At 46.1% G+C, this 12793-nt stretch overlaps 1 protein-coding gene across 1 annotated transcript in view; it reads left to right on the top strand.

Moving 5' to 3' along the window:
• LOC123990738 (afadin-like) overlaps nt 1–12793 on the top strand; it is a 128253-nt gene that overhangs the window by 75805 nt on the left and 39655 nt on the right. Inside the window, exons 8-15 of the mRNA XM_046291559.1 lie at nt 1894–2052; nt 5172–5216; nt 6011–6105; nt 6233–6486; nt 9367–9436; nt 9628–9719; nt 9899–9960; nt 11284–11489. Coding sequence (XP_046147515.1) covers nt 1894–2052; nt 5172–5216; nt 6011–6105; nt 6233–6486; nt 9367–9436; nt 9628–9719; nt 9899–9960; nt 11284–11489 — 983 coding nt within the window. The remainder of the gene's footprint in view (nt 1–1893; nt 2053–5171; nt 5217–6010; nt 6106–6232; nt 6487–9366; nt 9437–9627; nt 9720–9898; nt 9961–11283; nt 11490–12793) is intronic.

The raw sequence follows: 12793 nt of genomic DNA, 5'->3' as shown, positions 1-12793 counted from the left end.
TATTTTTGTTAAATTTTGTGTACAAATTTGTTTACATTCCTGTTAGTGAGCATTTTTCATTTGACAAGCTAATCCATCCACCTGACACGTGTGGCATATCAAGAGGCTGATTAAACAGCATGATTGTTACACAGTTGCACCTTGTGCTGGGGACAATAGAAGGTCATAAGCTACGGACAACATTGCATTTGATTGATTGACAATTTGAATGCACAAAAATAACATTGAGATCCTGAGGCCCGTTGTGACGCCCATTTAAAAAACAATAAACGTTATCTCAAATCAAATTTATTTATATAGCCCTTCTTAGATCAGCTGCTATCTCAAAGTGCTGTGTAGAAACCCAGCCTAAAACTCCAAACTGCAAGCAATGCAGGTGTAGAAGCACGGTGGCTAGGAAAAACTCCCTAGAAAGGCCAAAACCTAGGAAGAAACCGAGAGAGCAACCAGGCTATGAGGGGTGGCCAGTCCTCTTCTGGCTGTGCCGGGTAGAGATTATGTTCAAATGTTCATTAATGACCAGCATGGTCAAATAATAATTATCACAGTAGTTGTCGAGGGTGCAACAGGTCAGCACCTCTACTGCTCCTGCTGTCTCTAGAGAGTTGAAAACAGCAGTTCTGTGACAGGTAGCACGTCCGGTGAACAGGTCAGGGTTCCATAGCCGCAGGCAGAACAGTTGAAACTGGAGCAGCAGCACGGCCAGGTGGACTGGGGACAGCAAGGAGTCATCATGCCATGTAGTCCTGAGGCATGGTCCTAGGGCTCAGGTCCTCCGAGAGAAAGAAAGAGAGAATTAGAGAGAGCATACTTAAATTCACACAGGACACTGGATAAGACAGGAGAAATACTCCAGATATAACAGACTGACCCTAGCACCCCAACACAAACTATTGCAGCATAAATACTGGAGGCTGAGACACTAGAGGGATATCTTCAACCACCAACTTACCATCCTGAGACAAGGCCGAGTATAGCCCACAAAGATCTCCGCCACGGCACAACCCAAGGGGGGGGCGCCAACCCAGCCAGGAAGACCACGTCAGTGACTCAACCCACTCAAGTGTCGCACCCCGCCTAGGGACAGCATGGAAGAGCACCATTAAGCCAGTGACTCAGCCTCTGTAATAGGGTTAGAGGCAGAGAATCCCAGTGGAGAGAGGGGAACCGGCCAGGCAGAGACAGCAAGGGTGGTTCGTTGCTCCAGTGCCTTTCCGTTCACCTTCACACTCCTGGGCCAGACTACACTCATACTCATACACTTATACTCTCTACACTCGCCAGTTTTAGCTTTAGCCAGTACTATCTTCAGATGAGCCTTAATGTCGGTAGCCCTGCCCCCTTGTAAACAGTGTATGATCACTGGATGATTTGTTTTAAGTCTAATACTGCGGGTAATGGAGTCACCAATGACTAGGGTTTTCAATTTGCCAGAGATAATGGTGGGAAGCTTCGGCGTCTCAGAACCCATAACTGGAGGAGTAGAGACCAGAAAAGGCTCGTCCTCTGACTCCGACTCGCTGCTTAATGGGGAGAACCGGTTGAAAGTTTGTCGGCTGAATGAGCGACACCGGTTGAGCATTCCTACAGCATTTCCCTCCAGAATCCATGAGAAGGTTGTACTTACTGGTGGCACACACGCTGTTTCATCCTTTCCTACACTGAAAAAACGAAAAAATATAAATGGTCATTAAAAAGTAAAAACCGTTCTGCCCAGCAGATGCATATCTGTATTTCCAGTCATGTGAAAGCCATAGATTTGGGCCTAATGAATTGCATGTTGCGTTGAGGATAGTCCGTTGTCTGTAAGGATTGTATTGTTATTATCTGAAATCCCCTGTCTATACTGCCCTCCCCTGGTAGCTCTGGGTCATAATGCATGTGTTGTTTCAGGAGACCTAGTATTCCAGCTGAAGAAGAGACCTCCAGACTACGTGCCAAAGAAGGGCCGCAAGCCAGAGGACAAGGGCCCCAGGGGGAAGGGCATGGACGTGCCACTGCATGGGTCTCTACCCCCAGAGAAACTGCCTTACCTGGTGGAGCTCAGCCCAGGTGCGTCATACACACACGCACTGCAGATCACATATATATGACACATATACACACTCTTGAACAAGAACACACACACACACACTCATTCCCAGCCGACACCAAATGCTGGCGTGTACAGAACTGCAGGATGTAAGACGACAGTTAATTCTACTCACATAGCTAACAGAACAGTATAATCACTGTAATTGCGCAATGACATTCACACACCAGTAGAGGCGTGGTAGGCAATATGGACCAAACCTGATGCCCTGAACTTTCTAGTCTTCTGACAAGGTGAGTGAGGTGGGCCCTAGAAGCATCTCCTGCCAAGTCGACTGTACCTAGGCTTGGGCGGTATCCAGATTGTCATGTTGTCATACCGTCCTTCTCTCATCCCGGGATTTACAGTATTACCAGCACATAAGGAGCTCTAAAAACGCAAGAAAATCCCTTTTGGGCCTCTATTACCAGAATGCTAACAAAATTAGCCCCAACTTATAGTGAACTCACATAGAAGCTGTTAGCTAAATGCTAATGAGCGAAATGCTAATGAGCGAAAACGAACTTAAACAAATTGCAAGATGGGCAAATCCAGCTAATAAAGTTTTACAAGCATAGCTAGTGTAGCTACCGAATCACTTTCAGTGAGTGTGGACATTTACAAGCAAAAGTGAACGAGGCAAATTGTGCAAAAGAACAAAGTTTTGATGCATGCTTTTCTTAAGGAAGAGCAGCATATGTACACCGAAGAACAGAGGGAAAAAACACTGAATCACTGGAAAGAAATGGCTGCTGTACAGATAAATGATCCATAGCTGCACAGCAGAGACTCACCGATAGAGAACGCTATGGACTGACTAGCTCCCACTTTCTCCCGTTGTGTTATTTACAAACAAACACGTGACTGGCTCAACTGTTCCTGGGAACTACGGTAAACTTCATCATGTGAAATAATGTGACCGGTGAAATGAAGTTGCACAACTTGACTGCAGGTATTAACTTAAGAAGGCTACAAATATTCACATTTATTGAAAACTTAGAGGTCGACCGATTAATCGGATTCGCAGATTTCAAGTTTTCCTAACAATTGGAAATAGGTATTTTTGGACACCGATCCGACCAAATTAATTTAATTTTTTTAACAACTTTATTTATCATTTTATTTAACTAGGCAAGTCAGTTAAGAACACATTCTTATTTTCAATTACGGCCTAGGAACGGTGGGTTAACGGTCTTATTCAGGGGCAGAAAGACAGGTTTTTACTTTGTCAGCTCAGGGGATTCAATCTTGCAACCTTACAGTTAACTAGTCCAACTCTCTAACCACCTGATTACATTGCACTCCACGAGGAGACTGCCTGTTACACGAATGCAGTAAGAAGCCAGGGTAAGTTGCTAGCTAGCATTAAACCTATCTTATAAAAAACAATGAATCAATCATAATCACTAGTTAACTACACATGGTTGATGATATTACTAGTTTATCTAGCGTGTCCTGCGTTGCATATAATCGATGCGGTGCATATTTGCTAAGGTCTGTCTTGCTCCAATGTGTACCTAACCATAAACATCCATGCCTTTCTTAAAATCAATACACAAGTATATATTTTTAAACAATTTTTCAGTTTTTGATATATCCAATAAATGTCGTTCTACTTCATGATTGTGTCCCACTTGTTGTTGATTATTCACAAAACAATTCACCAAAAAATACAGTTTTATATATTTATGTTTGAAGCCTGAAATGTGGCAAAAGGTCGCAAAGTTCAAGGGGGCCGAATACTTTCAAAAGGCACTGTAAACCAAATTGAACATGTTTCATTTTAGTTGAGGCTAAATTGATTTTATTGATGTATTATATTAAGTTAAAATAAGTGTTCATTCAGTATTGTTGTATTTGTCATTATTACAAATACATTTGTTTGTAAATCGGTATCTGTATCAGCTTTTTTTGGTCTTCCAATAATCGGTATCGCCGTTGAAAAATCATGATCTGTTGACCTCTACTTCAAATAAATAGTTTTGATAGTATTGAAAAACCATCCCGTTGCTTTTTCCAAATGCTCCAGTATGCGGTATACTTCCCAAGCCTAACTGTACCCTCTCTCTCCCACTCGCTGAAGACACATTTCAGTTGAATGCATTGTTGTACAACTGACTAGGTATCTTCCCTTCCCCACCAAGAGAATGCTTTCAGGACTACAGTAGCTGCTGCTCGTGTTCTTCCTTGGTCAGGAATGGGGGTGGGGGCCACAAAAAACATGGAACTTATCATTAGGAGTCGCTGTGGCTCTGGATCTGGTTACACCCCCCCCCCCCCGAATTAGGGTGGAGGTGAATGCAGTTTTTAATATAACTAATGATCAAGAGGCATGGGTCATTTAACCATGCTTACTACAAGATAGCTGGACGATAGACTAACTTACCAATCACCCCCAAAAATAGCTGACATGGGCTAATTGACTGACTGCTGATGCACAACCAAATGTCAAAGTTGCACCAGTGTTGAGACCCTGGCTGAGTCCCCCTCCCCCTACAAAAGGCGCGGGCAACCAGTTGCCCATCCCTGGCCTAGGTGTTGGGTCCAGTACGATGGTCAGTCCTCACTAATGGGCTGGCCCTAACAGCTGCCTGTTTCCACTGACCCTCTCTTTCTCTCTCGCTCGCTCTCTCTCTGCTCCCCTGACCAACCATGCAGTGCACTAACCCTGTCTCTCAGAACCATTTTTAACCTCAGGGATTTCATTAGTACTTAAAAGATTTGAAATTTTGCAATCTGTTTGCTTACATTGCCACAAAAGTGTGTCTCCCAGGCAATGGTTATCTGCTCTTTCTGCAGGAAAGTGATTCAAGGTGTGTCGAGGGTTTAGGTGAAGGCTGTGTGTGTTAGTGTGGATTCTGCGATTTAAAAAAAAATTATATATTTTTTTTTAATATGTATTTTTATTGGTGATTATTACTGTGAGTGTGTGTGAGGTGAAGAAGGGCTCTGCGTTTTCTTCTTGGTGCAACATTTACACCCCATGCTGTGTCTTCTCTCTCCTGGCTTCCTGTGGTGTGTTTTGTCTGTCGCTACTACCTACTGCTGTGTCTTACTGCTGTGTCTTACTGCTGCCGCCTCTGCATGTCTGCTCACCTAGGGAGGGGGAATCACTATGGCTACTACACCTATCGGCACCACGAAGGTAAACCTACCACCCACGCCTCTCCTCCTCTCCACCACCACACCCATCTACTGCTGTGTTTCTCTGGATAGAAGTTGACTTGTGGTAGAACCTGTCCTTAAGTACAGATCTAGGATCAGACTATCCTCAAGATTATTGGTTATTCTAGTTTTGACCATTATTGTGATGGCAAAAGATCTATCTGACCTTGTATCAGTGGTTAGTTGTTAGGGTCAACTCCTACCTGACCTCCTACGTTTCCCTTTGGCATTGATCTAGGATCAGGTTCTCCACCCCAAATGCTCGCCATAACAATTCCGTGAAAGGAAACCTTAGATCAGTGTCTGTGTGCAACTGAATGCTACTGGCCTGAATGCCTTGTTGATCAGTGGCTCAGCCAATCAGAGAAGGGCCTCACTATCTAGGACAGGACCTTAAGTCAACTCCACTGCACTAAGCCACGTTTAGGGCCCCTGCCAGACATTATTGAGCTTAGCAATAGCAAGTGCTTTTTGCAAATGAGGATTTTCACAAAACCCATAGGATTTTCAGAAGATACATGTTTTTCCCACCCTTAACTAATTTGCTGCTTTGCTTTTACTAAAATCTGTTTTTACTAATCAAAATACACAGATTATCTGGTCTACTGGAAGTTGTTATGACAACAGGGTTTTGTATGTCTATTTCCCCTCTTATGTATTTTGTGTGTGAAGTGTATGACTCTGTCATGTGTTGGTAAGAATCTCCCTCTGTGATGTAGTGAGTGTGTCCCCTCCATATTGTGAGTACTGACTGTCTCCTGGTCTCCACCATAGATGGCTCAGACTCCAGAGACAAACCGAAACTCTACCGCCTGCAGCACAGTGTTACTGAGGTGGGCTCAGACACTACAGACGACGGCTCCATCCAGGTAAGGACCTGCCCTTTGTCTGTCTGTCTGATGCTACATTGATGTAGCTGTAAATTACGATGGCAGACTGGACAGCTAGTTATCTGAGCTAAAGGTCTAGTAATACTGAGTGTCTCCTCTCCTCCAGCTGTTTGGTCCAGGTATCCTGCCCCACCACTGTAAACTGATGCATACAGAGGGTTTGGTGACAGTGACACCACACAGTCTGGAGGCTGAGACTTACGTGGACGGCCAGCGTGTCACCGAGACCACCGTGCTGCGAAGCGGAGCCACACTGCAGTTCGGCGCCTCCCACGTGTTCAAGTTTGTGGACCCCAGCTACGACCACAGCATGGGCAAGGGAGGGCCCGGACCAATGATGAGAGGCAGGCACAAGTCAGGGTAGGTGGGGTGAGGGGTGTTGGCGCCAGCATATACACTCACACACACTCACCGGTACACGCGCCCACACACGCCGTGGCCGCGAGAATAGTTTTTATTTATTTATAAAGATCCCCGTTAGCCGACACCTATGGCGACAGTCAGTCTTTCCTCAACTCTTAGCCAAGACAGACTGGCATGTATAGTATTAATATTAGCCGTCTGATTTACAATGAATAGTAAGTCGTGCCGCTCTAATAATAATAATATATATGCCATTTAGCAGACGCTTTTATCCAAAGCGACTTACAGTCATGTGTGCATACATTCTACGTATGGGTGGTCCCGGGGATCGAACCCACTACTCTGGCGTTACAAGCGCCATGCTCTACCAACTGAGCTACAGAAGGACCACACTGTTCTGGGCTGGATGCTGCTTAACTAGGTATTTCTTTGCAGCACTTGACAAGAATCAAGATAAGATAAAACTAGAGCCTGTAGGACCTGCTTTGTGGAGTGTGGTGTCAAAACATCAGAGCATCTCTTTATTACGTACAGACCTCCCCCCATCTTTACAACCAAGATGGGTCTGGGGTGGGGGGTATTTATTTTTAGGGGGTGCTGCGGCACCCTCAACCCCCCCCCCTTCCCATGGCTTTGACACACACACACACTTGCAGTACACTATGAATGTAGACACTTTTGGAAAGCTAGCTCGCTTATCCCAGTGGTAATGACAGGAATGGCTGTGAATGGGACAGGAAGCAGCAGAGACCGGCTGAAACCAGTGTCATCAGTCCCAGGATGCATCTCTCAGCTGCCTGACTGAACAGCACAATGGTGTGTTCTGAACAGGCCATGACAGCATAGCCTCCTGTTTACACATAGCTGCCAGCCACCAGAGATGACATGTGCATCCTTATTGGAGCCTTATTCCCTATATAGTGCACTACTTTTAACTAGAGCCCTCTGGGTCCTGGTGAAAACCAATGTACTTCAAAGGGAATAGAGTGCCATTTAACCCAGCCATGGCCTACCTGCTAGTCATTCTGGTCTAGAACCTTGTGGCCGTAGTACACCAAACTATCTTCTGATAGTTGAATCTTTAGTCAAAACCTATATCCTGTCAGGTACCCTATCCACCTCTACAGCTCAGTCAGTGCTGCTGAATTCCATTTTGCAGGATTCTGACCTTCTCAAAGGTGTATTAGTTTGTGTGTATGTGAGATTCATTCCCTGGGGTTGGGATGTGACTCTAAGCCCGTAGTTGACCACATCGCTGCCATGGAAACAGATGCCACGTGGGCGAGAGGGGGAGGAGCCATCTGGGTGCAGCAGGTTTAGCTCTAATTTAACTCTGGCTGCAGAGAGAGGGAGCCGAAAAGAGATGTAGAGAGGGGAGGTGGGCGTAGAGAGAGGAGGTGGGCGTAGAGAGAGGAGGTGGGCGTAGAGAGAGGAGGTGGGCGTAGAGAGAGAGCGGAAGTACCAGAATGGGGGAAAAAGAGGGTAAAGAGGTAGAGTTGGGTTGCCTGCCAGGCTTGGGCTGTTGTAAGGACACTCTAATCTGATCAGTCCGGGCTGGCTGGCTGGGGTGTGGCCTGCAGTGCTGTGTCATTAACAAGGCAGAGAGGACCAGGACCCTGGCGCCCCACACCCTCACACACTCAGATCACTGCTGCAGCCTCCTCTGCTCACTACAAACACTACTCCAACCAGAGAGAGGGGGAGAGAGAGAGGGGGAGAGAGAGAGGGAGAGAGAGAGAGGGGAGAGAGAGAGGGCGAGAGAGAACAGGACGGGGACACTGCCAGGTGAGACGGAGTAATGTCTTCCTATGGTTAGACAGTGGTAGGGCAGGGTTTCTACTTCTCACAGAGGAGAATGTGTTGCATTTGTGGACTGGCTGGATAGGACGTCTCCACCACATGGGCGAGGACGCTATAGTAGATGACTGGAGAATGACCTAGGCTCTCATTGACAGTAGATTTTGAGGATTCAAGAAGATGACTATATTAGCATGTTATCAGTCTTTAGGCTTCTAGAGTGCGTTTGGTGAGTGGAGACTGACTGTTGATGTAGATCCACTAATTAGAGAGTCATTAAGTCAGTGTATATCTGGGCTTTAGGCTAAGGACAGAATTCCCATGATGTTAATTTGACCAGCCATGTTTGCTTGATGTATAACATTTGGGCTGGCTGGGCTGGTTAATTTATTCATGTTTGTGGATGTAGTGATAAACCCTAATCCACCGTTAATGCTGTGGCCTGATGTTAGAGAGGATGACATCTGGGTGAGGGAGGGAATGAGGGAGTGGAAAAGAGAATAGATCAGAGGACTTTTGGGACAGTTCTGGTGCATTTCTTGCTACTTGTACATTGGGACATGTATGTTTGCTATGGGACCTCCAAGCTCCATGACCTCCAAAAACTCAAATGGCTTTGAACAGCAATGGAAATCAAATGACACCATTTTAGTTCAAACTCAGACTATGGGTTTTGCTCTAAGTATGGGACTGTGTTGTGATTGGCCTGAACCAGTCCTCTCTGGTCAATTACACAGCTTTCAGTAAGAGAGGCTACAGTCACATGTTCCCCTCAGGGCAGGCTGTATGGCTGTACTGTAGAGATCAGGATGTGTGTGTCCTCTTGTCATGGGTCAGCATATGAAATAGTAAGTCCATTTCTTTAGAACAGACAGCTCTGTCTTTGTGTGTGTGTGTGTGTGTGCGCCTGTGTGTGTGTGTGTGTGTGTGTGTGTGTGTGTGTGTGTGTGTGTGGTGCTGTGGATTATATCTGAGCTCCTGTCATTCTTTCCCAGTAATGAAAGTCCCTCCTGCTCTGCCTGGGAGATGTTCTGTCCTTGAGCTTATTCTCTCTCTCTTTCTGGCCCATCTGTCAAGCAGAAGTGTTCCTGAGACGACCTTTGACCTGCAAGGGGACCTCCACAGTGGGACGGCCCTCTCCACCAGCAAGGTACAGTAGTTCCCCCTCCATGTCAATGTGTGTCCCTTGCTGTTCTCAGCATTACGTGTGTGGTGGTTGTATGTGATTACGGTCAGAGTGTTTCATATGTTGTGTGTGTAGTTGCTGTGTTTGAGGGATCTTAGTGCCATAGTTGGGCAGCAGAACATTCCACCATGAAGTGTATTGCTGTGTTACTGCAGAGCTCAGGGAAGCTGGAAATGGAGCGTTCATCCAACGGCAGCGAGAGAGGCATGGTCAAACCCATGATCCGCGGGGAGCAGCAGGACAGCAGGTGAGACACACACCTGGAATCAATGGGGACATTAGTAGCTCAGTTGGTAGAACATGGTGCTTGCAACGCCAGGGTTGTGGGGTGAACGGGCGTGGTGAACGGGCGTGGTGAACGGGCGTGGTGAACGGGCGTGGTGAACGGGCTGGGTGGTTTACTGAGAGCCTCTGTCCTCCCTGCAGGTCCCAGGACAGCCTGAGCCCAGAAGTGACGTTGCCGGCCAGCATCGAGTTCAGGGACAACTGTGAGTCCTTCTCTGCTGGAGCTGAGTACTGGCTCTCTCTGCCCTTCTTTCTCTCTTTCTTTGTTTCTAGCTTTTTCTCTTCTCTCACTCTATTTGAGTCTCTCTTACCATCTCCCTCATACCATCTCCCTCTATTCCTTTCAAGCCCTTCTGTTCTCTGTGTAGTTTAGTAATATCTCTCTCTGTACCTGCTGTGTAGTTTAGTAATATCTCTCTCTGTACCTGCTGTGTGGTTTAGTAATATCTCTCTGTACCTGCTGTGTAGTTTAGTAATATCTCTCTCTGTACCTGCTGTGTGGTTTAGTAATATCTCTCTCTGTACCTGCTGTGTAGTTTAGTAATATCTCTCTCTGTACCTGCTGTGTAGTTTAGTAATATCTCTCTCTGTACCTGCTGTGTAGTTTAGTAATATCTCTCTCTGTACCTGCTGTGTAGTTTAGTAATATCTCTCTCTGTACCTGCTGTGTATTTTAGTAATATCTCTCTCTATACCTGATAACTAGATAAAGGCCATCCACACCATCTTGCTACAGTGCATTTAGCTGGTGTCTGAGAGGTATTGACTCATTGTCTGCAAGCTGCCGCCAACTGGCTTTTAATGTTGTCCACTGCCCCTAGTGGTTTTATTGAACACGATCATGTCAACATTAACTGAAATATGACTGTCGGCATGAATTAGTCAGGCTGTGAAAATAGCAGGTGGTAGCATGCAGGGCTCTTTCTCTCTCTCTCTCTCTCTCTCTCTCTCTCTCTCTCTCTTGATCGAGCAATTGGTTGATTACCTTCTAATCACTAGGGAGCCAAACCCACCAGTCTGTTCTGTGAATGACATGCAATGATTCTCCAATGAACACACACTGAATGTACGCTACTTCTGATGTGTGTGATGGGCTCTCCCGCTCCCCCTTTGGCATAGCTTTATTGGTTTAAGCCATTTTAACTTTCCTTTCAAGCCCTATTATATGCAGAACCTTGTTTGTGGACTCTAGTCTTGGGCCCGGCTGAAATCAGTCTTTGTGTATTTGAAGTTGTGTGAGCTTATGTGTTTGGCCGTGGAGCAGAGAGAGCAGAGGCCTTTGATTTCTAATATGGGGGGGGGGGTGTTCTCTTTCACAACTCTCTCACAATGCACTATAAACAGCCCCTGCTGGGGAACCAGGAAGCCAGGTTTGGGGAAAATGTTATCACAAGGCCCTTCTGTAAACACACAAACATGCACACAGTCACTCCTGTAGCAAAATCAGGACTGACACATCTGCCTGTGTCACGTGAACTCACACCGCACCGTTGTCACCCTCCTTGCCCCCACCATGCACCCTCCAGCCGAAGATACCTTCCTGACGGCCATCATCAACTACACCAACAGCTCCACGGTGCACTTCAAGCTGTCCCCAACCTACGTGTTGTACATGACCTGTCGCTACGTCATGTCCAGCCACTACCGGCCCGACATCGGCCCCTCGGAGCGCACCCACAAAGTCATAGCCATCGTCAACAAGATGGTGAGCATGATGGAAGGAGTCATCCAGGTGAGTGTCCATCCTGCCTCCTCGCCGTATTTTTTTCTCCTCCTCATTCTAATTAGGAGGACATTCAAGGTTTAAGGCCTGGGTTTGGTGTGTATATGACCACGTTATATCCTCAGCCAGTTGCCTGGAAAAAGGACACTGACAAAAAATACTTTTGTTCTCTGCACTTTTATCTTTTTCTTTTGATTAGTTATTTTTACTTCCCTCGAGATACAGGTGACCCAGGACCGAAACAAAACCCCAAAGAAAACCCCAAACCCTGTAGCTGACTAGGTAGTCGTCCCGGTAGGCGTAGTATTTTGTAAGATCTCTCTTGGTTTATTCAACCAGGTCATTTCCACAGAATAATTTGTAGAGGCGTGAAGCCCATGTTATGTCTGTGTCCCGCGTCTCTGTGTCCCCCCTCCCTAATGTATTCACTGAAACACACCGAAATACAGGATCATTGTGGTGTTCCAAAAGCACGCTCAGCCAGCACAAAACCCAAATGACATTTTGTACTAGTGTAGCAGTAATACCCACACTCTGGGACACCAACCCTGAGTTATGTGTGAAAAACAGAAATGGTCCAAAACGATCAAACCTAGCAGAGTTTGACTGACTCCTCACAGCACTCTAATATGGTGTGAGTTTAGACGTGTTTGTCCGGTCAGTTCTCATGGGATTCCTCATCCTGTCAATATACAACCTTAAAGACACTCAATTTAAATACCGATTGTAGTCTGTTAATAGACAGATGATTACCTGTCTGTCTACACACTGACAGTGTCTGTCACAGACACATACTAGACACACACAGTGCAGGAGCATTAGGGATATCTGTCTGCGTTGCTCTGTGTGTGTCTTAAAGATCTTATAGAAATCATCCTGATGGTTTTGGAAATCTAAGTCTTAAACCTTCATGAGGGACATTGGAAACGTAATCTGTGTTCCTTAAATAATCAAACTGCACAGCAATGTCCCTGCCTCCTACAGGGAACATTCAAAACTAGTTTCTGCCAGTAGACTCTGTGCCTTCTCTTGCTATATTTAAAGGAAAAGGCATTTCTCATACACTACCAAAGTGGAATTCATGTGTATTTCACATGACCATTTGTGTGTGTGAGTGCTGTGTGTTGTGTTCTGTTGACATACCTGTGTGTGAATCTGTCCATGCCATGGGTTTTGTTGACAGTCTTTCTCTGTCCTGTGGGATGTCTGTCTGTTCCCCCCCCCCCCCTCACCTCTGTGACAGGAGATTCCTGAAGCAGACCAGGTAGGACACCTAACACGTTGCTCGGGGAGAGAGCGCTCTCTCTCTCATC

Source organism: Oncorhynchus gorbuscha, linkage group LG12 (assembly GCF_021184085.1).
Source record: "Oncorhynchus gorbuscha isolate QuinsamMale2020 ecotype Even-year linkage group LG12, OgorEven_v1.0, whole genome shotgun sequence".
Classification (NCBI taxonomy): domain Eukaryota; kingdom Metazoa; phylum Chordata; class Actinopteri; order Salmoniformes; family Salmonidae; genus Oncorhynchus; species Oncorhynchus gorbuscha.
Note: the sequence above shows the minus strand (reverse complement) of the source record. Positions and strands in the feature narration are given on the sequence as shown.